The sequence below is a fragment of the Acinonyx jubatus genome, chromosome A3, assembly GCF_027475565.1.
Source record: "Acinonyx jubatus isolate Ajub_Pintada_27869175 chromosome A3, VMU_Ajub_asm_v1.0, whole genome shotgun sequence".
Classification (NCBI taxonomy): domain Eukaryota; kingdom Metazoa; phylum Chordata; class Mammalia; order Carnivora; family Felidae; genus Acinonyx; species Acinonyx jubatus.
Window position 1 is genome coordinate 118,578,099 of NC_069388.1, and position 24,771 is coordinate 118,602,869.

Below are 24,771 nucleotides of genomic sequence, written 5' to 3' on the forward strand. Positions count from 1 at the left end.
GGCAAGCAGCGAGGTGACATATAGCTTCTGGCTGGCTCTCCCCGTCGGAGACTTAAAATACTAGTTTCTACTGTCTGCTCCATCAGCTGTCACTAGACTATTCACTTTCCAGCTTATAAAATCTTAACATCCTACCACTTTAATCATTAGAAATATATTTGTTTATAATCTTTTCACATTGTTGTTATTCATCTGAAGTTCCTTCTGGTCTATTTGTTCTGTTTGTTATTTGTGTTCCTACTTACTGTAGATTGTTTCCTCATATGTTACATAATTTCTTAGCATAAAATCACCCTCATAAGCACTTTTTCTTTGGAAACGCCATGGGAATGAATACTGTTCAGTTTTGTTTTCCAGTCTTTACCCCTGGTTTAATTAGCCAGATCATCAGGCAACTTGTTTTATGTAATACATGCAAACATAGTGAAGTATTACTTTGAAATGAGTTTTTCCATTATCAGGTGTGAGAGTTTTCCTCCAAAGCGCTCTGCCTGTGTGTCTGCTTTAATTCTTTGCTAGGGGTTTTCTGGCATGAGGTCCCCAGTAAATATGGACAGTATAAATATGAGTCGTAAAACAAAGTCAGGGTTTTCCCCCAAGAGACTGTTTCCCATGCCCAGAGCCCCGGCAGAGACAAGCTTATTATTCAGATGGAGGGATTTTCCTACCACTGAGGCACTGTCTTTCAACACTATGCCAGAGCTTCAGGTCTGACCCCACAACTTAGATCTCTTGACTCAATTCCCTTAGATACCAGGCTTCATAACCTACCAAGGCAACCAGTGTTCAAGTTAAATTAATAAGCCATGTTTTTGTAACAAGAAACCTCTCAGATTCACTTTCTAAAATAAAGACCGTCTATACAAAAATGTTCCTTTAATAACATTATGAAATTCAATGCAATTTCTTAATAAAAATAATAAAATCACCTATTATAAAGGTCTTCATAACAAAGCACACAACCATGGTTTTGGCTTTTTTTTTTTTTTTTTTTTTACCTTGTTCCATTCTCTTCATTAGCTGTATCTGATCGACTGTCTTCTTCAAAATCTTGCATTTGTCTGGCTTTACACTCAAACTGTCAATGTCACTGATGTTGGCAGACAGTAACTCAGCTAGTTCTTCTAAATATTTGTTTTCTTGTTCCCTGCGCCTCTTTTCAGTGCTGTTTGTTACACAAAGAAAAACCAGTTAGTGTACATTTCTACCACGATACTTCCCTCTTTGATCAAGTACTTAATATTTACATATTTATAGAGATCCATAATTTTATCCAGAATATAAAGTCCGATTTTAAAAGCAACTTAAATTCACAATACCAAAGTGCAGAAAACAATTCTGGCCAAAAATACATAAAGAGAGTGATTGCCATCATATATGTATTTCCTCAATGATATAAATACATCAAATATTTCCCAACAAAATGTTAGATATTAAAAGGAAGCAGAAAGTACTTACACTCACTGCATTTGGAATTTACTTTATATTCTAAACAATAATTCCTTGCAATAATTCCTTGAATTAGAAAATCTGATTTTTCAAATAACTTTGTTATAAATTAAGCAGTGCAGACTATACTAGAGTTCAAATAAGTTATACTTTGAAATCTGGTAAACTTTCTTAATTTTTTTGTTACTGAAAGAAATCTGATAAACACTTGATTCTTATCATAACTAGACCATTAGTTGGTCCTCATCAAAAAGAAAAGAGCATCCATCCAAAAAGTAAAAGAAACAGAATAATAATCAATTATGAGACAAAGGTACAGAGAACAATGTCTTTTGTATACAACCTCATTCTACAAAAAATAAGACATCTATTTATAAGTTCTCATAAATGTGATAAATAAAATCAATTTTGATTTATCTTGAAGCAAAATTACGAGAACAAAGGATAACAGCGCAACCAGCTAGCACTTTACATTCAATCAAAGGTACTGAATGAATACTGTTCAGTTTTGTTTTCCAGTCTTTACCCCTGGTTTAATTAGCCAGATCATTAGGCAACTTATTTTATGTAATACATGCAAAGATAGTGAAGTATTACTTTGAAATGAGTTTTTCCATTATCAAATTAACATAATAAGAAAGATTGGTCATAAATAACTCTTTGTTTTATAAGCAGCAACCAAAATCATCTGGTGTGATGGTAGAAAAGTGGTAAAAAAAAAAAAAAAGAGGTGAAAAGAGGGCAAGATTAGTTGCTTTTTAAAAAGCTCATAATTGGGGCCCCTGGGTGGCTCAGTCGGTTGAGCGTCCGACTTCGACTCAGGTCATGATCTCGCGGTCCGTGGGTTCGAGCCCCGCGTCGGGCTCTGTGCTGACAGCTCAGAGCCTGGAGCCTGTTTCAGATTCTGTGTCTCCCTCTTTCTCTGACCCTCCCCTGTTCATGCTCTCTCTCTGTCTCAAAAATAAATAAATGTTAAAGAAAATTTTTTTTAAAAAAAATTAAGAAAAATAAAAAGCTCGTAATTGGCAACAATTAAAATACCACTTACTTTTCATAATACAAAACTATAAAAGTAATAGCATTTCCATAACAACATGGTAAGTTGAAAAGAACCAAGTCAGCCAATCAAATGTATTTAACCACAAAAAACAAAATACTACAACATTGTACACATCCCAGAACAAAACCAAATTTTGAAACTTTAACAATCATCCTTTATCTTTATCTGTAAAGCCTTTCATTATTAAGGAATTAGTCCCACTTTATTTAGTAAAACTTTATCTTACAATTTCCACAGAAAGTACATGGAGCAAGATATTCTGACAAACTTCACACAAAGGCATTGAAAACAAGGCATAAAGAAAATGACATATTCAAGGTTTCTGAGAACTCCATCTCTGCAACTTGATAGTGTTTTAGAGGACACCTGATTTTACCTTAGAGAAACTAAGTCATACTAGACTTATTTTGTAGATTCTGTCTAAAGTATGATCTGTTTAAATCTAGGGGTCTAGATTCTAACACGAGTAAATTGGATTCACGTAGTGGAACTCCAAAATCGGCTTCTGACATTAAGTTTTACGTAAAACTGAAGTGCCTAACACCACTGTAGAATAAAAGAAAGTGCTAGAATGGCAGGATAGACAGAGAGTTGACAGAGGAAGCAAGAAGCTAAAAATACTGAAATGCTGAGTTGTCTATAAAATGACTTAAGAAGGAGACTAGGAAAATCACCACGAAACGAAGTAACTAATAAGTAAGGACAGAAAATGAGAGCAGATATATTTAAACAAAGTCAAAACTGAAGGAGGGGCGGACATGACCAAAAAATTCTACCTTAATGGAAAAGAAGGCTTCCTTTATTACTTTAGCCACTTACACTTCTCACCAGCCCACTCGACTTCCATGGACATTGCACACATGCTAGTTAATCATGCTATGAATTAACTAACGTATCTTTTTCCTTCAACTTACTAGCTTTTTCAACAAATGGTCCTAAACTTATTACATGCCAGACGCCACGCACTATGTCCTGGGGACCCAGGGGTAAATTAGGTGTAGCCCTAATTAGTGTGAGAATAAAGAAAAAGAGTCATTACAACTCTATGTGACAAGACTGTTAATACTATAGAAGTTCATCCGGATCGCACCTACACTGAGGCAATGAGATGTCCCAACCTGGTGGTAGACAGGGATTGGTTTCAGGGCAGGGGAGGCAGACAAACAAAACCCAGCTTTTTCAAAGGTGTAATATGAGAATGAAAATGTCAAGTTAAAGGATCTATAAGTAGTTCAGTATGGCTCAACTACAGATAAGAAACAGAAGGGCAGGAGATGAGTTCCAAGCCACATCATGAGGGCTCTTCCATACACCATGATAAAGAGTATGATGTATTGCTTAAAAGCACAAGTTCAAATTTCCTCAGTCATTTATTAGCTATGTAACCCTGGACAAGTTGCTTAACAGCAATTTAACTTCTCTCAGCTTCAATTTCTTTATCTGCAAAACAGGGGTGATGACATTAATTATCTCTTAGAATTTAGTGAGGATTAAAAAAGATGCTAAATGTAAAATGTTTGGCAAAGTTGCTGGCATATACTTTTAGTTCAGTAAATGTTACCTACTGTCATTGTTTTGGTTATGATTATTTTTTTCAGGGCGAGGGGAAGCCCAGAAGGGTTTAAGAAGAAGAATGAGTGGCATGACAAGATTTGTAAGCTCCCTGAAGATAGAAAACATGACTCACTTTGCTTATATCCTTATAACGTCATGCACACCATGCTGGTTGAATAGTGGGCACTAAATAAAGCACTTGTTGAGCTGAATTAGAAATATTAAACAAGCACAAGGCATAGCTACCCAGCATTTTGAGACTGGCATTTTAATCCCCATTCTCCTAGTACAGTTAAAGAATGGAGAAGAGGTAATAGGAAGAGATATGAGGCATCAATTACTAAGAAACTCTATCAGGGCTCTTGTACAAAGGGCTGGCAATATCCTGAGGTCTAACATATTCTCTTTATGATTAATGAGTTCAGAATCTGTCCAAAGAGACAGCAGATAATAACAAAACCAAAAGAAGCATTACAAGGTGGTATTCATACACAAACTCAATCAGTTTCAAAATCACAAAGTTTTACTTTACCATATCAAAAATGCCAATTGAAACTGAAGCCCATACTTACAAACCTGAAGGAGGTAATGTTTTCAAGTATTTTGAAAGCAGACATACATAGATTATTATCTTTAGAACATCTAAGAAGAAAAAATATATTCACTTTTTGATATTTGTCATGACATGATTATGTATGTATAAAAAAAAATCAAAGATCTACAGATAAACCATAAAACAAATAAGAAAGTTTAGAACAATGGATGCATAGGAGACCAATAATCCCAAATCCTATATATTAAAAGCTGTCAGAAGATGCAATAGACAAAATTATACCATTTCCAAAAGCAATAAAAATTCTGTGGGACCCTGGAATATATCTAACTAAAGATGGGCTAGTTGTTCAAAGGGGAAAATTATGAACTACTACCAAAGAATAGTGAAGACCTGAATATGTGAATAGCCTTTATATTCACAAATAAGAACACTCGGGAATCTGGAGTCTAGAAAATAAAAATGTCAATTCTCTTCCAATTTAATCTATAAAAGTAAATGACATTCTAATCCAAATCCCAGGAGTATTTTTCTTCAGGGGAAACTTAAAAACCTGATTTAAAAATCTGAATGGACAGGTAAAGGGACAAGAATAGGGAAAACGATTTTGAAAAATAACAAAGAATGACTTGCCTCAACAGATATCAAGGTGATTGTCATAAGAAAGTTCAGAACCAGATCCCTATCTATACAGGAACTGGATCTATGATAAAGGTAACAGCACAAAAGCAGAGAAAGGATAGGGCCATAACCACTTATGTTCTACATGGGAAAAAATAAAATTAGTTCCCCACATTATATCATATGCAAATCAAATTCTACATTAATTAAAACTCTAAATACACATATGTATGTAATATGTAAATATGTAAAAACATGTTTAAGGCCTTGAAGTAGAGGGAAAAAAATTCTTCCACAAGACCCCCAAGAGCTTGACACATGAAAACTGAAGGTTCCAAGGTATGTCAACGGATTTCAAAAACAGTTAAACAGACCAGGAGAAGAAAGATATTTACATCAAATATAAGCAAAAAAAGAGTAGTACACAGAAAATTTTAAAAAAATCTTATAAATAAAAAGGAAAAGGAAAACAACCCAGCAAGAATATGGGCAAAAGATACACCCAGGAAATTCACAGAAGAGGAAAACAAAAATCAAAATCAATTTATCTGGTTATCAGTGAAATATACTTCAAACTGTAACCCCACACTCATCAAGTTGGGAGACTTACAGTGAGGAGAGGACAGTGTGGGTAAGGGTGTGAGAAAAAAAGAACTCTCAATGCTTGTTATTTGAAGAGCAATGTGGTGGTGACCTAGTTAACATAAAGATGAATACAGATCCCAAAGAAACTCTCACATATCAAGTAGGAGGTGTGGAAACTGATACTACACTGTATGTAAACTAACATGAATTTAAATAAAAAATAAACAAACAAAAATAAAGTAGGGAGGTGCATATGAGAATGTTCCTTCGCTGTAGTGCTAGCTGTAAGAGCAAAAATTTCTAACAGAAAGGTTGTTTATAGGGAAATGGATTTTTCAAATGGGATACATTCCTGTCTTACAACATTTAATCAAAAGGTGACAGAACTGAATCTATATATATTTATATCTCAAGATGCATGCTGGAAAAAGTATACTCTAGAAAAATATATACAGTATACAGTATTGTATCATATGTATACTTACAAACATTCTGTATTACTCACCAGTTCATATATAATTATTAAAAATGGAGAAATTAATTGCAGACAAATCAATGTAATAATTAATCATTTTACTACCTTATTCAAATAAGACTATACAAATATGATAAAATATTAAAAAATACTAACAATACCACAAAATATGAACAATTATATGTAATGGATATATATAGTTTCTTAGAGTCTATTCTTAACATAGATTTAAAAAATTTCCCCAAGTAAAAAATTAAATCTAAAAAACAACAGTTTTATTTATTTATTCTTTTTTTAAATATTTATTTTTTGAGAGAGAGAGAGAGAGAGAGAGAGAGAGAGAGAAAGCACTAGCATGGGAGGGGCAGAGAAAGAGAGAGGGGGACAGAGGACCCAAAACAGACTCTGCACTGACAGCAGGGAGCCCGACGTGGGGCTCGAGCTCACAAACTATGAGATTGTGACCTGAGCCAAAGTCAGATGCCCAACTGACTGAGCCATCCAGACACCCCTGTTTATTTACTCTTACATTTTCCTTTGAAAAGGACTGACTTTACATACAGATAAAACAAGCACATTAACTTTGACAACACAAATCTGGATTGTATCTCAGTATCAACGTTCTTCTGAGCATCTGGACACTTACCTGTGGTTATGAATACTTAAGTTATGATCTGTGACAGTTCTTTTAATTGATCAACTTTTCTCTCTCCAGACTGGAGCCCTGGCACTTACTCCCCTGTTAAAATCCTTTCTTTATCCCCCATGAGAAAGAAGCATGTAATCCAGGGACAGAAGAATCTTCTGCCACTTCACTCTCTAGATCAGTGATGATCAATGGGGGCCATATTGCTTTCCCCATCCCTGACAAACACTTGACAACTGTCTGAAGACATTTTTTGGTAGTCACAACTGATGTGACACTTTGGTTATCATAACTGATGGAAAGATGCTACTGGCGTCCAGTGTGTGAAAGCCAGGGATATTGCTACGCATCCTACAACATACAGGAGAGCTGCCCACAACAAAGAATTATCTGGCTGACAATGTCAATAGTGTGAAGGCTGAGAAAGCTTTCTCTAGATCCTAGAAGATGAATGGAATAAGATCCCCACTCTTCTCCTCTCAGGTGGGAAGCTGTTCTTTTGATGCGAGTGAGTTTCTTTCTCTGTCTGGCATTTGTTAGAATCTCCTTAGCAACAATTCTTTTTTAGCCTATTTAAGGTGATCATATTCCTTATGATACACAAATATTTAATTTCACAAATAGGCATTCTTTAAAATCCTAATATTAATATTATAAAAATAATGATATTTCTTAGTTCTGCTAACATAACGTTCTAAGATAGCAGGTTAAAGATATACAATGGACTTATTTATTCACGTGACAAATATTTACTATGTCCTTACTATATATAAGCCACACACTATGCTACAAACTAGGCATATACTAGTAAGAACAGACAAGGTCCTTACCAAATAGCAGCCTAAGCGTGTAGTGGAGAAGCCAGAAATTCACAAAATAATCACATGAACTAGTAAAAACCTGAAATTATGGATCAGAGCTATAAATATACATGTGAGACAGATACAGGATGGGGGAGACTTAACATAATAGTTATGGAAGTAAGAGAAGGCTCCTTTTAAGGTGGTAATGTCTAAGCTGGTATCTGTTGAATGTATAGGTACTGACTACAAGAAATCTAGAGGGAGCAAGCTAGACTGTGGGAGCAGCATGTGCAAAAGTCCCGGGGAAACAAGAAAACATGGGGAGTATAAGGGACTCCAAGAAGAACAGAAAACTTGGAGTAGATTTAGCAAGAACTCTTAAGTGGCAATGAAAATGATAAAGAAGCTCTCCTAGATCTAGACTAAGAAAACAGTGTTCCTACCTTGATGCCAGTGTGTCACATGGCGATCCTTTCCTCTTATGTGAGTCTGGGTTAGCAGGGTCGGATGAACTGTCCCCGAGGCCACTCATGTTGAAAAACTTCACACCTAAAAAAGGAAGGACAACAATGAGAAATCTACTCTGGTGAGCTTTCTAAGCACAGGAGAGGAGGAAGCTCCCTTATGTTAGAAGATATCTAAACACTACAGGGTCTCTGTGAATACCTAATTACAGCCATCATAAAAGTATCCCCATCTATACAGAGTCATCACTTATTTAGTGTTTCTACACTTTCTTTTCTGTATTTGTAAAACAAAATAAATAGTCCCTTATGAAATCACAAAGGTCAAATAGGATGAAAGTATTATTAGAATAATGAAATAGACACTGAAATTTTTTTTCAGAGAAAAAATCACTTTCAGATGTTTCTAAGAACAATGTATAACTGGGAGTCAGAGAAATTATTTCTTATATGTATTTATTTTAGATTATGCTTTGAAAAGAACTTGAAACAACTTTTACTCATAAGGTTTGGGATTTTATACTGCTAAGAAAATAAATAATACATCTACAATTAAAGTTGAAACAATGAATTAGATTTGGTACTTACCAACTCTGAATTCTATACACCTAACCTTGTGTTTATGTAGTCAGGCGACAAAGATCAAATGTTTAGTCTATGTTAGGATCTTGGTATAGATGCCAGAGAACACAAAGTCATTTCCCTGAGCACGCCAGTCAGGTCTCTCTCTCACATGTTGTGCCAGGTAGTGACTACACTTACAGATCCACTCTGACTTGTCCCTATCAACCACTATTCTCTGTAGAATCCCTAACGAAACTCAGAATCCTATCCCTGGCCTTATATTCATCACGACCTTTTGCATGTTATTAGTGCCAAACAGCATACCTCCCCCATTTGTTTTCACCCCATCTACCCTTGAAAAAGGAAAGAAAATCCTTGCTAAATGGGAAAAACCTTTAACTTTTCCTTTTCCACAGCAATGACAACTGTGCTTATAAAGCTTATTATAAAGAATGCTGAGATCCATAAGAATCTCTCACATGGTTTTAATTAACACATGTGAGCAAATCCTTTTTCTCTAGTCCTGAAACTTACTGTCTCTAGCCTGTCCTTTGTCAATATCAAAGACTGTCAGTTCCCCCTTTTCTGTGTACAAGTAATAACTAAAATTCTAATCATGAATTTATTATTTCATGCAACAAAAGGGGCACATTCTGAATTTCTCCCACATGAGAAGTGCAGTTCATAAAAACCTCCAACCCCTAGGATTGCAGTCTTGTAATTGCTTTTTACTTTTCTCCTTCACTTCTCATTTCTAATCAGTATCCATGTCCTGTCAATTCTTCCTTAATAAGAGATCTCAGATTGTCCCTTCCTTTTTATTCTCAGATATAGTTATGATTCTAGTTGGAACCCAATGCTTCATTCTGGATTAATGCAAGATCCATGTATCTGGTTTCTCAATTCCAGTCACTCTCACTTCTAATCTGTCCTATAAACAGCACCTAAACCATTCCTGCTCAAATGTCATTTCCAAGATATCAGTTCCCTGATGAGGAATCAACTGGGTCCCCCTACTGGAGCATGGTGGTTGAAAGCATGGGCTATGGGGTCAGAAAGGCCTTAAGTTGAAGTCCTGGCTTAACCAGTACCTACTTATTCTTGGGCAAAGTGTATAATCTCCTTAAACCTAATTCCTCATCTATAACATACAGATAATAATTACCTTCACCCACCTTCAGATCTGTTGTAAGGACTGAATGAAACAGTGCATGTAAAGAGCATGCTCTAGTTCCTGGAGAATGCTGACTGTTGTTATTTCCTCTTTAGACAGAGAGCTCCATGAGGGCCTAGGGTTCACTTGTGGATAACTCATCCCAAACCTTCTTATCAATAAATACAATGGACACTTTTCATGCCTTAATTTGTTAGTGCTCAATATATGCTATTATTATTATTATTATTATTATTATTATCATTATTTTATTGGCCTACTTGGAGCAGCATTTGAAATAACCTTCTGAAACACTGTCACCCATTGGCTTCTGTGATCCCGTACTTCCTTCATTTACTTAACAAATAAATCAAGCATCTATCATGCATCAGACACTGTGCTAAAAGCTGAGCAAATAAATGGTCAGCAAAATAGAGGTTCCTGCCCTCAGGGAGCGGGAGACATAAGCAAATAAGACACAAAAGTAACATATAATTTTAAACTGTGATAAAAGTTACAAAGGAAAAGAATACAAAAGGAAAAGGAAAAGAATAGGAAAAGAATAGAATAGAATGTTTCTCATAGAGAGAAGCAATAGAGGAGACCTAATTTTAATTGGGGCCCTCTCCAAAGAAGTGATGCATAAATCAAACCTGACTAGAACAGTGTGGTTTTCTTCTGATCTTATTCTAAGTACTTTTTGCCCAATTCTTGGGGGTCAGAATTCCTCAAGGTCCTAATGTCCAAGGCCTCTTTTTCCCTCAGACTACATACATTATCCTCGGGTGATACTACTCACTCAGCCTGATTTCAAAACACATCTCTATACTGATTATCCCCAAATCTCCACCTCTAGCTCAGACCTCCTAAGTCTCAGAGCCATAATCCAATTCCTCACCAGATATCTCCATCCAGATGTTACCCAGGCACTTCAAATTCAACTTTCCAAACTGAACTAAACCTCACCTCATATATTTCTTCTTTTAGTTGGTATGCTGGAGTCCTTCTAACCTCTTCTCTCATATCCCATATGCAAGCAGACACCAAGATTTGTCAATTTTTATTTCCTAAATATTTCCCAAATCCATCCCTTCTTCATAGCCTCCTCTCATCACCTCCTGCTGGACCATTCTTTTTTTCAAATGTTTATTTATTTAGAGAAAGAGAGAAAGAGAGACAGTATGACAGGGGGAGGGACAGAGAGGGAGGAAAGAGAGAATCCCAGACAGGCCTCGATCCCACGAACTGTGAGATCATGACCTGAGCTGAAATCAAGAGTTGGACGCTTAACCGACTGAACCACCTAGGCACCCCTCCTGCTGGCCTATTAAAATAGCCGTCCAGATGGTCTCCCTGAGCCACCAGAGCAGGCTATCAGAAATGTAAGTCTGATCATCTCCATCTCTTGTTTAAAATCCTTCACTAAATCCTCACTGCTGAAAGAACAACATTCAACCTCTTGGACATAATATACAAAGTTTCCATCAGCTCTCACCTACTGTGCATCAATTATAGAATTTGGTGAATAAGTGACTAAACATCTATTCAATCATGTACTTAACAGATTATATATGTTATATATTATATATGACACACATATATATAATCCATAGGAAACAGACAGAGACACACACATGTAGATTACGTATGTTAATTTTAGTTCCGACACTAAGGAAAGACTTTAAAAATAAAATCCTTGGTTATATTCCACGTTCCCAGAAAAGGAAAACATTAGTCAGAAAACTTTAAATTGATCACAACGTGTGTAGCCCTAATTTCACCAGCAACAAATATTTACTGAGTTCCTAGTATATGCCAGCCTCTGTTCTAGGTACTGGGGATACAACCGTGAATAAAATTTACAAAAATCACTGTCCTCATGTCCTCATAGAGGTTCATTCTATTGTAAGGCAGAGAGATAATAAATAAAATTAAAAAGTAAATTATAGAGTATATTAAAAGGTGATATGTGTTATAGAGGAAAATCAGGCAAAAACAGAGGTGTAAGTGTGTAGAAGGGAAGGGACAGCAGTTTTAAGTGGCATAGTTAGAAAAGGCCTCATTGAGAAGGTGAGATAAGAGCAAAGACTTGAAGGATGTGAAGGAAAGGGAAAGGTATCTGGAGGAAGAGTGCTCCTGGCAGGCGCAAAGGGAAGGGCTGTAAGGCCTTAAGGCTGGAGCATAACTATGCTTTTTGCAAAAGATGAAAGAGATCAGTGTAGTTAGAACCAGGGAGTGAGGGAGCAGATGAGCTCAGAAAGATTACACGATGAGGCTACATCGTGTAAGGCCATAAAAACCATTTTAAAGATTTTAGCTTGACTCTGACTGAATTAAGCAATCAGTGGAGGGTTAAGAACAGAGGAATGACAAGATCTGATTTTCATTCTAAGACTTCTGCTATAAAGGGTAAGTACAATCTTTCTCATTTCAGTAATTTGGTATTTAAGTTTCCAACTGCTAAATGGACTTTTTCATTTGGATATCCCACTGTCTCCTCAAACTCAATATGTATAAAATATGCTGGATGTTTACGTTCCAGACTTCTGTTAATGATGAATAAATGAGACGAGTTGCGTTGTGGAGTAATGTCATCATAAAAAATACTTGTTAAATCTCTTGTGGTGGGGGGAGAGGAAGGACCCATGATAAGAAAAATAATTACAGTAATTGCAAGGTGGACAACCTGAATGTAAAGGCAAACAGGCCAGACTTGTAAAAACAATCACCACAATAAAAAAGATGTCAAAAGACCCGACATGTTTGTTAGTATCTCTTCTGAAACCCAAACACAAAATAATCATCTAAGTGATATATTACTGTAACCAATACAACTGCTACCTTCTTTTCCTAAGAAACTCACAGAAGCATAAATGAGGTTATCACAAAACCAAATATCACAGAAGAAGCCACCTCATTCTATATTCACATAGAAATAAAATGTAATGTTTTTAAATGTATTAATACAAATAATGAAATTGTGCAATAACCTTTATAATAATGGGACATTAATTCTAAACTTTTCAACAGAAATAGAAATAAAAGAGAGCAGAAAATGAAGGGGGGAATATAATGAAAGATAGACTCTGGAGTTCGCTAAACCAAAAGAAAGAAATTAGCTAATTCCCACCTCATGCTCAGGGGCCACTTCTTACTTCCTTATCTGCCTATCTTCTTTGCCTCCAAAGACATTAGGTTATACCTATCTGAGAATTTACCCATCTGGAATTCTACTGACTCTCAAAATAGAAAGGGCAATATACTATGCTTATTATACTATACTATACTGTACTATACTATACTGTATACTATGCTATAAATTATAATTCTCTTGTTTGTCTCCCATTCTAGATTATGAACTCAAAGCCAATTACTAGATCTTTTTACTGTATATCCAGTATCTAACATCATGCCTAAAAGATACAGAAGCTAAGATAGGTGATGCATTAGAAGAGATTATTTAACTAATATAACATGTAAAAGTTTAAAGGATATTTCAGATATTTTATGGTTAATATATTTTCTGGAATCATTCATAAAGCTTTGGAATTCTTTCCTATAAGTGAGACCATGAGCTTATCCGAAATCCTTTTTACCCTATTTTCAATGGGGGGAAAAAAACCCAAGTCCTATCTTCTTGATCCAGAAACTGGAGAACATCTCTTCTAATTTTGAAAAGGTAAAAATATACTATTTAGGGAAAACCTCAAACAATATTTCATAGTACTATAAAAACATAGTCATGTCACAGTGATACAACTGTAAACATAAATAATATAATTTCATAGACTGGATCATTTTGAGTAACAAATAAACCTAGATTGAAAATAAGATCCCCCAAACTGTGCTCCTCTCAGACTACTGGCTAGAGATTGACATCTTCTAAATTTATCCAAGATTCTGAGGCTGAGGAGACATTAGACAATAACTCAACACCAGCCAGACAGGCTGACCTACCAAAATAAGAGCCAACAGTAAGAAGCTATGAGAGGGTCACCAACAATTTGCTGATGATATGATTCTGGTATTAACTGCTTTCTATTTACAAAACACAATATACAGATAGTGGAATGCAAATCCCCTGATGAGTGAAAACTATTACAGCTGTTCTATTTGTGGAGTGGCTTTATATATGCCAGTAAGGGTACTTAAATAAGGTTCATTAAGAAAAGAATGTTGGTTTCAGGAAACAATTTGCATACCACCTTTTAAAAAGAGGTAAGGTTTCTAAGTCAAAGTACCCTGCTGATTTAAAAAGAATTGCTAAATTATACTCAACCTCATGCAATCTGTAGAGAACAGTTTTGGGAATCAGAAACCACATCTATCTCAAATAGATCAGACAAAACCAAATAGGTGAGGCTGAAGAAATAGGTCAGTGTTTTATGTTTCACTTGAACTATAAATTTCTAGAACATAAGAAATTTGTCACTCATCTCCCAGATTTAGCTGAGAACCGCATAATTTGAAAAATAAGTAACAATATGTTAGTAAACAGCTCTAATAAATATACTTTAAAATGCTTAGCAGGCAATTAGCACAAAGCAGCACAGACATGATGAGAGGGACATTCTGAGGGCCGAACCTCTCCAACTTGACAGCTATATGAAAAGAATCACATAGGAAAATCATTATAAACAAAGAGCTCCTGCAGTGGGCAACTGCCATAAAGAAGTACTTCTCAGACTGGCATCTTCAGACACTTAGGGTTCTCTAAAAGAAGTTTTCAATTTCTCTTGTCTTTTCATTGCAATGTCAACTGAAATCTTTCTCAAGTGATAAAGTATTGGGATTTACATCGCCTTTTTTATGGTTGGATACTTTTCCATTGTTTGTATACATCACATTTTGTTTATCCGCCAGTTGATGGCCATTAGGTTTTTCCATTTGGGGGCTATTTATGAGGAATGATTCTATGATCATTTATATGCATAAATGTGAACATGTCTTCAATTCCCTTGGTATTTTAGAGTGGAACTACTAAGTCATAATAATGTAACTCTCTTTAGCTTTTTGAGAAACTGCCAAACTGTCTTCCACAGTGGCTACAACAATGTACAAGCATTCCAATTTCTCCACATTCTCACCAAAAATTGTTATTTTATGTTTTGTAATTTTATTTTAATTCTGGTCGTCTTAGGAGGTGTGAAATGGTATCTCATTACCGCTTTGATTTACATTGATTTCCCTAATCAGTAATGACACTGAACACCTTTTCAGGTGCTTATTGACCATTGTGTATCTTTTTTTGGAGAAATGTCTATTCAGGTCCTTTGCCGTTTTTAAGTTGGGTTATTTGTCTTTTTTTGTTAAGCCATGAAAGTTCTTTATATTAGGGTACTAAGCCTCTACCAGATATATTATTTGCAAACATTTTCTTTACGAACAGTTTTTAATTTTTTTTTTTATTTTTTTTTCAACGTTTATTTATTTTTGGGACAGAGAGAGACAGAGCATGAACGGGGGAGGGGCAGAGAGAGAGGGAGACACAGGATCGGAAACAGGCTCCAGGCTCTGAGCCATCAGCCCAGAGCCTGACGCGGGGCTCGAACTCACGGACCGCGAGATCGTGACCTGGCTGAAGTCGGACGCTTAACTGACTGCGCCACCCAGGCGCCCCAAACAGTTTTTAATTTTGATTAAATCCAATTTATCTATTTTTTTCTTGTTTAGTAAGTGCAATGCCTGGACTTCCTTAAAGACAATTTCTACGGATTGCTATCCTTCCTGGGTATATACCATACTTTCTTATTTCTCTGAATGCCTCCTAACTTCTTGTTAAAAACCAGATATTTTGAAGCTAATGCCTAAAAAAGATTTCCTTAAAGGTCTGGAAACAAAAAGTCTCTGAATCCACAAAGCCAGAGACCAAAATTCAGATGACGGCTCTCCCTGGCCCAGAGAAGAACCCCTACCCCAATAAGTCTCTGCCACAAATGGCCTGCCAGGATCTGAACTCTTATGCCCAGGAATAAAAAACAAAGGCAAAGAAATGGATTCAAAGCAATGAACTCTTAAAAATAAAGACATCATTTTTTCTTAGTTCATTGGTTCTATAAAACATCTGATTTTTCTTAAAAGGTTTTTTACAGTAAAAGAAAATCTTGTGCAAAATATTTTATATATTAATAATAAAGAAATTATCAAGGATTTAATACGTTAAATTCTACAAGTGTGTCATGTCTGAAGTAATACATTTAATAAATTTATGTTTAGGTTAAGAGACAATGCTTTTTTTCTTTGCATTATTTTTTTCTAAACGGAAAGAATAAGTTTGGAAAAACTGTAAAAGTTTATTTTTTGTTTTTTATTAACAAAAATATAGGAAGAAGAGAAAAATCAGTTTTAAAACCCAGTATTTTAAATCCCTCTCATTGACTTTATTTAAAATTTAATTTTTTAAAGTTAAAAAATAAACATAAACGCATTCACCTTGCTAAAATATTCCTATTGTATGAATTTGTCCCTGAGGAAAAATAGTTGGCATATGAAATACATATTTGTGGCAGCTATCATATAGTAAAACAACTGGGCAGAAATACCCTCAACATTTCCTTGCAAATCCATGAAATTAAATGATTCCAGTTATCATACAATTACATTGGGTAATTAATAGATATACTGTATATGACTTCCAAAAATCGGTACTATATCATTCTAACTTGTGGAAGATATGTTGGTATTTCTTTAAAAAAAAAAAAAAAGATTAAAATCGGTCTTCCTAGCCACAGCTCTCTTTAACTGTGTAAACAATGAAATAAGTGTTTGATATTTACTTGCATGTGCACAGGAGAAGAGTTTGTAATAGTTTAGCAAAGAGGTAACAGCCTTGAAAATGGTGGTCATAGATGTAAAAACTAAGTGATAAAAATTTCACTCTCTCTCTCTTTCCATCAATTCCATTCTCCTTCACAGATTCAGAAACTAATGAGCAGAAGAGAATGAAGATCAGTGGCCAGAAGAGAATGAAGATCAGCTTTAGATACAGATAATCTACAGATGATTATCCAAACCCAAAATCACATTTACTACATGAAATTATTCCAATATCTGATCAGAAGTTGTTCAATTTCCCACAAAATATTTCAGAAACTCATTTCAGAATATAGTATGGTTAAATGTACATATATAAATCAGTAAAAGAAAAATAAACATACTGAAATTTGATCCTTAACATTATAAGGCAGAAGTACCAAGCTGCATGGGTTAATAATTTGCCAAAACAATGAAATTATATTTTGAGGGCACTAGAAAATGATCAACTCAGGTAAAGCCTCCAGTTAATTTTGGGATCATCCCCCTAGCTGGAGCAGAAGTGGCTTGAACGAAATCACCATACAAATGTACATACAATCCTCATTACCCAAATTTGCAGAATATGCATTTTTTAAAGCCTAGCTTAAAACTTAAGTCATCCTACTTGATTCATTTATATTTGGCAAAAACCTTATTGATACCCATGGGGAAACCAAAAAAAAAATTCCCCAAGCATCTCAGGTGAATAGCTAGTTAAGTAGCATTTATATTTCCTCAATGATCATACTAATTGCTCTAGTCATATCCCTTTCAGTACAATGCCCAACAAATGGCCAACTCGAAACAAGTGAAACTCAAATTTCACTTTCCAGTGTTCTCAACAGAATAACACCTAAAAAATTTTTTTAAGTTTTTTTAATGTTTTTTTTTTATTTTTGAGAGAGAGAGAGAGACAGAGCATGAGCTGGGAAGGGTCAGAGAAAGAGGGAGACACAGAATCTGAAGCAACCTCCAGGCTCTGAAATGTCAGCACAGAGCCTGATATGGGGCTCAAACCCATGGACCGCGAGATCATGTTCTGAGCCAAAGTTGGACACTTAACTAATTGAGTCACCTAGGTGCCCCAGTAAGACTTAGATTCAAAATTTCAGAATCAGAGGGACCCCAGCAATTGTCATCTAGTACACTGTTTCTCAAACTTTTTGACTATAGGCCACTTAAGAATATACAAAATGCCTATCTTGCCTGTTCCCATTTTCACAGTATCAAGTCAGTAACAAAGAATTTGAGCAGAAAAAATAATAAAAATTGTTCACAAAACAGTAGGCCTATTAACATGCATTTAATTACAAGATAGGACAATATAATAATAAGAATTGTGTGTGTGTGTGTGTGTGTGTGTGTGTACAGTTTAAGTATTTTATTATGTATTAACTCATTTACTCTTCACAACTGCCCTATGAAGTATGCATTATTATTTCTACTTACAGAATCACTGAGTTCAACAATTTTATCTTACAAACTACTGACAATGATGATGATGATGATGAAGATAACAATGATGATGACCAACACTTACACAGGATTTACTATGTGCCAATCATTGTTCTAACCATCGAATTTACATTTCTTAACACTTATTTATTATTGAGAGAAAGACAGAGACAGAGCATGAGCATGGGAGGGGCAGAGAGAGGAGGAGACACAGAATACGAAGCAGGCTCCAGGCTCTGAGCTGTCAGCACAGAATCCGACACAGGGCTCGAACTCACAAATGGCAAGATCATGACCTGAGTTGAAGTCGGACGCTCAACCGACTGAGCCACCCAGGCACCCCTGGAATTTACATTATTTACTCATAAACCTTACTAATTCAATTCACTCATAAAGTATGAGACAGGTAACTTTATAACCTATTTACATATTGTAAGAAATGAGGAAACTGAGGCATAGAAACATTACTTGATCTGCTTAACATCATAAGTAGCAGAGGTAAAAATCATTAAGTAATTTGGCTCCAGAATCTGGCTATGCTTTAACTCATATAACTAATCTATAGTCACATAACTGAGAAGTAAAAAGCCAACAACAGATTCCCAATATTTGCTTTTGCTTCTACATTAAAATGCTTCTTCATTAGGAGTTCTCTCAGAAAAGCTGACATTAAATTGTGCCACCTGTAGAAATCCTGGGTGGTATTTACAGGGAGTTTCAAACACACGAACAGAGAGCCTTCTCAATTCTTCATCCAAACGTCACACAGAAATAAATAAAATTGATTGGATACCCAATCCTGACTTCTCTCATCATTATAATATAAAACCAATTATTTCTTATAAATGTAATTTACCTTAAAATATAAACGTGTTATTCCTTCAAAAAGTTTTGCCATACAAACCCTAATTTTTGTCCAAAAATTTATAAATATTGGATTCTAAGATCATATATATACATCCACACACATATAAAATTCTTTTCAATAACATCCAAATCATCTTTAGGAATCTACCTTCTGGAATTCTGGGCTCCCACCATGTTTCAACAGACTTTCCCCTGAAAAAAATCTTTACAGGCTTTGTTCTACCATATAAGATTCTCAGTTAACAAATCCATGAATCTCCAAAGTCCCATATCATAGTCTCTTTAGAAAGGAACAAAGATGGAAACAGATATCAAGTTCAAAATGAGTGCTACTATACGGAACAGCTCACCTGTACTCTCCCAAAATGTCCATTTTATGGAAGACAAAGAAAAGCTGATTCCAGGTTAAAGGAACCAAAGAGATGTAACAACTACACAATGTGTGATTCTGGATCAGAGGACTGATAAAAATTTAATATGAACTCTAAATGTGATGATAATAATAATAATAATAATAATAATAATAATAATGAAAATGTTGTTTCCTGAATTTCATTATTATGTTGTGGTTAAGCAGGAGAAACACACTGAATATTTAGGAGTGGAAGAACGTAAATGTCCACAACTTCCTCTCAGATGATTCAGCAGCAGCAGCAGCAGCAGAAATAGTAGCAAATATACAGAGAGATAAAGCAAACGTAACAAAATGTTTCCAACTGGTGAAAGTGGGCAATGGGCAATATACAGGGCCTACCAATCTTGCAACTATGTGGCAGGTTTAAAATTATTTTGATAAATGTTAAGGAGAAATAGAGAAGATAAAAATCTTCATTGTGATATGAAGAAAAGAGACTTCTTAGAGTCACTCAATGAAGAAGGAGTTAAAGAAAAACACACCTAAGCTAGAGTTCAGTCACTAGATGGTTCTGTTTTCTCTCCCTTTCTCTTTCATAAATATAAACTCCTCTCTCTCTCTCTCTCCATTGGGAATCAATAGTCTGATTTCAAATAATAGAAAATACAAGTTAATAAATGTATCTCCAGTTAAATGAAAGCCAGAAATCTGGAGTGTGTTCTAGAAACCAATGAGACTTTATTTATTTTTGTTAAATTAAAAAAAAAGTTTATTATTCTGAGAGAGAGAGAAAAAGACAAACATTAGCTGGGGAGGGGCAGAGAGCAAGGGAGACACAGAATCCAAAGCAGGCTCCAGGCTCCAAGCTGTCAGCACAGAGCCCGACGTGGGGCTCAAACTCATGGACCACGAGATCATGACCTGAGCCGAAGTCAGACGCTTAACTGCGCCACCCAGGTGCCCCTACCAATGAGACTTTAAAGAAAGAGGCAGTAGGGTTATTTTGCACCTCCAGCCCCTGCTTTAAAGCACTCTGCTGCCAACAGATAGTCTCGCCTCCATCTCCCAAATTCATTGTTTATCCCGAACACAGGTATTGTTTGTCAGCCAACTAAATCTAACTGCCTTTAACATCTACGGTGGTTAAAGCCCACTCTTCAAGCTGACAGCTATCACTCCACGGTGACAACCGTCTTCTCCTTTAAAAGTGAGTAGGTGGGTGTGCAGCTGGGACAAGGATGAGGGAAGCTCCTGGGGTGCTGATATTGTTTTACTTCTTAACCTGTTTAACAAATATGTTTGGCACATGATAATTCAGGAGTTCTACACTTAAAATCTGTAACTTTTATCTGTATAGTGCTATAATTCAATTAAAAAATCTATTAATTTTAAAAAGCCTCCTGCCAAAAGTCCACTTACTGATCTATCATTTTCTGATTAATCTTCAGCTTTTTACCTACTGTCTTGGCTTAGTGCATGTTTATCTTTCTAACATACGCTTCTATGATCATTGTCATCTTTGTGGACACACAAGAACTATTCCCTCAGGGAGCTCACAAACTCTTCGAAATCGGCTATGTAAAAATGCCCAAATGTAAAAAAATGGGCACCAAATATAGACCGAATGACTGCACACATATTAGAAATATACAGACCAAATCTAGGGACGGTTCAGTATAGTTTTTCTGCTTGCCATTTTTAACTCAATGAGGAGGTTCTCACTGTAAAATATTCATATGAACCCTATATTCATTTCAATGTGCATTAAAGTGGTTCATAAAGTGTAATCTAGAACATTTTCATTTAGGAATGTCAGCAGATGTTTTATAATAACTTTGAAACTTTTAAATCAAAAACATATTTCCATCGGTAATCATTTTCCCTTCATACTTTTGTATAAACAAAGCTCTTTAAAAACAGAGTTACAATTCCCACCTGGGAGACTTCTTTGTTCATAATGAGTCCTCAAAACAGATATGGTCAAATCTAGCACTCCGGAGGGTAGCTTACAGGGAAGTGGGGTAGCGATGTATCCAGAGATGGCTCTAGTTTCTTCACTCTCACCTCATTTAAGGCCAATTATGCAAACTAAAAAGAGAAGAAAAAAATAAAAGCAGAAGGGAGGTTAGATTGTTGTTTTTGTTGTTTTAGTCTCTAAGAAATGACAAAGGTCAGAAATATTGCATAAAGAAAGAAAATACAACTTTTAAAGCCAAATGGAAAAATATTTCCAAAAGACAATGGATGAAGATCTGATTTTACAGCTGAAGTCCTTTCTGGTGATTAAATATGTATTCCTATCTAAGGCTGCTGCTTAGGTAATACATAATTACATTCTGCCCTTAATCTTCTGAAAGTCATTTATATGTCTTTAAAAAATTTTTTTCTGGCTGCATTTGCATGTTTATTCTTCTTTTTAATTAAAATACTGATTGTTCATATTTTCAGTTTTCATTGAATACTTTCTTTGATTTTTGTAATACTTCTTACTATGCATTAAAGTTACTATGATATTTTACTTTTGAATTTTTTTAAATGTTTACATATTTACTTTTGAGAGAAAGAGAGTGAGCAGGGAAGAAGCAGAGAGAAAAGGAGAATCCCAGTCAGGCTCTGTCAGTACAGAGCTCCATGCAGGACCTGAACCCACGAACTGTAAGATCATGACCGGAGCTGAAATCAAGAGGCGGAGGCTTAATCGACTGAGCCACCCAGGCATCCCACTTTCAAATTTTTCACTGAAAAACTTTATAAACTTTTTTATTAATGTTCATTCACTTTTTGAGAGAGCGAGAGCGAGAGAGAGAGAGAGAGAGAGAGAGAGCCAGCCAGACAGAGCATGAGTGGGGGATGGGTAGAGAGCAAGGGAGACACAGAACTCAAGCAGGCTCTAGGCTCCACGCTGTCAACACAGAACCGAACGCAGGGCTCAAATTCATGAACCGTGAGATCGTGACCTGAGCAGAATCAGATGATCAACCAACTGGGCCACCCAGGTGCCCCTTTACAAACTTTTTATATTCGTAATACTTAAAAATAAAATTCGTTGAGCTTTGGTTCCAGTCATAATGGACTATCTCATATTGGACTAATTTGCCCTTAGATAACAGTTATTAACTCTGGACAAAATATTAAAATAACTGTTCAAGGGCTCCTGGGTGACTCAGTTGGTTAAGCCACTGACTTCAGCTCAGGTCACGATCTCAAGGTTCGTGAGTTTGAGCCCCCCCCCCACCCCCCCCTCCAATCAGGCTCTGTGCTGACAGCTCAGAGCCTGGAGTCTGCTTCAGATTGTGTCTCCCTCTGTCTCTGCCCCTCCCCCATTCACGGTCTCTCGCTCTCGCTCTCAAAAATAAACATTTAAAAATTTTTTAAAAAGTTAAAAGTAACTGTTTAAAGATACTGAAAGTGACCGACAGCCGGCAGAAACGTAGGGGATTTGATTATTAAAAGAAAGGAACCATACTGAGATGAGATGTATTCGTACAACTCTACCTTAAGAAAACTCTTCCCAGTATATCCCCCTTAAGTACTGGGAGGCTAGGGCTAAAGAAGAAAACCACAGTTTCATTGGCATCTAAGAGCTGACAGAAAGCTAGACAATAGGAGGGGAAAATCATGGTAGGAAGGGTAGTACAGTACAGGGCAGGGGGAGCTTAAATCTGTCCACAAATGCTCAAATCTTTGGCTGGTCCCTGAACTGCTCATGCACTGGGAGACTCCAAATAGCCCAACAGAAGGCAACAGCTGGAAGACTAAAAAGCTGAACAGAGATTTCGGCTTCCTACCACAGGAAAGACACAGTTTGGATTTTGAATCCTGCCAAGTTAAAAGGGCCTGGTGAACACAACTGACTTCTCACAGAAACCACAGAAGGGCCACATCTCAGGGTAAAGACTATATTCCAGGAATAAGGATTCTCCTAAGGCTAAGGGCAAAACTGAAATAACATCTGGTGTGACAAAGTATAAAAACCAAACCTCTATAATTTCAAGGTGATCCGTCAGTAATGTATTTTTAATTTTATTTTGAAATCCTTAGAGCCTCTCATCTTCACAAGAAGTAGTAAAAGTGGTACAGAGTGATCCCATGTACTCACCACTCACCTACCCCGACGGTGACAACTTACATAATTGCAGTGTATTATCATAAGCCGAGAAACTGATTGGCACAATATAATTATCTAGACTATAGACTTTACTTGGATTTTGCCATTTTTTTCATGCAATCATATTTTGTTTTTTGCATATCTTTGTTTATAATTCTATAGCATTTTAGGACATGTACAGATCCATACACCATACCACAACTTAGATTCCCTTTTGCTATTTATAATTACACCCTCCTCCCCTTTCCTTAATTGCTGGCAACCATTTATCTGTCCTCTATTTCTATAATTTTTTCACTTTGAGAATCTTACAAAAATTGAATCAGACAGTATGGAAACATTTTAGATTGGCTTGTTTTCTTTTTACTCAACATAATACCCATGAAATCCATCCAATTTGTTGAATATATCAATAGTTTGTTCCTTTTCATTGCTCCGCGGTATGGAGATACAGTTTTTTGTTTTTTGTTTTTTTCCCACCTGTCGAAGTACAAATGGGATGTATTCTTTTTGGGGTAATTATAAATAAAGTTGCTATAAACATTTGTGCACAGGTTTCTGTGTGAACATAAGTTTTCATTTCTCTAGGATAAATACCCAGAAATGCAATTGCTGGGTTATATGGTAAGTGTATTTTTACGAGCTAGTTATCTGGAACAAAAATCAATATGCTTAAAAAAAATCTACAATACCATCAACAAAATCCAATATACAACAAAAAATTACTAAACATGCAAAGAAGATAAAAACTGTAACTCAAGAACAGGAGGAAAACCTATTACAAGATGATCTAGACGTTGGAATTAACTGGCAAGGATGCTCAGGCCGTTAATACAAGTATATTCAACATGTTATAATGAGTGAACAGATAAGAAATATTGACAGCAAATGGAAACAGACAGAAATGAAACTTCAAAAACTAGGTAGTTAAATATCAAAACTTAAAAATTCACTGGATAGGCTGAATCTATTATTAGTTAATAGATTTGAGATGGCACAAAAACAAGTTAGTGAACTTCAAGTCAAAACAAATACTCAAGCCAAAGATTAGACAATTCAAAAAAATTAAAACCAACAGTGTAAAGGATAAAAAAAAATCATTTATGCTTTTAGCAAGACTGTTCAAGAAAAACAAAAGGCAACACAAATTACTGATATCAGAAATAGAAGGGGAAATATCACTTCATATCCTACAAATATAATGTTCACATAATGCAAATCAATTCAGTAACTGAGATAAAATGAAAAATCCCTTAAAATTACT

General features: G+C 35.6%; 1 protein-coding gene across 11 annotated transcripts in view; it reads right to left on the bottom strand.

Annotated features, from left to right (window-relative positions):
• The window catches only part of NCOA1 (nuclear receptor coactivator 1), a 237,848-nt gene that overhangs the window by 81,353 nt on the left and 131,724 nt on the right, over positions 1-24,771 (bottom strand). For 10 of the 11 annotated variants that reach the window (XM_027033311.2, XM_053201163.1, XM_053201160.1 and 7 more), the window contains 3 exons: positions 21,335-21,487; positions 8,190-8,295; positions 999-1,165 (listed from right to left, as the gene is read on the bottom strand). In XM_027033311.2, the coding sequence (XP_026889112.1) occupies positions 999-1,165; positions 8,190-8,278 (256 nt within the window). In that variant the 5' untranslated portion in view covers positions 8,279-8,295; positions 21,335-21,487. The remainder of the gene's footprint in view (positions 1-998; positions 1,166-8,189; positions 8,296-21,334; positions 21,488-24,771) is intronic. The other variant, XM_053201164.1, reaches the window with a different exon arrangement.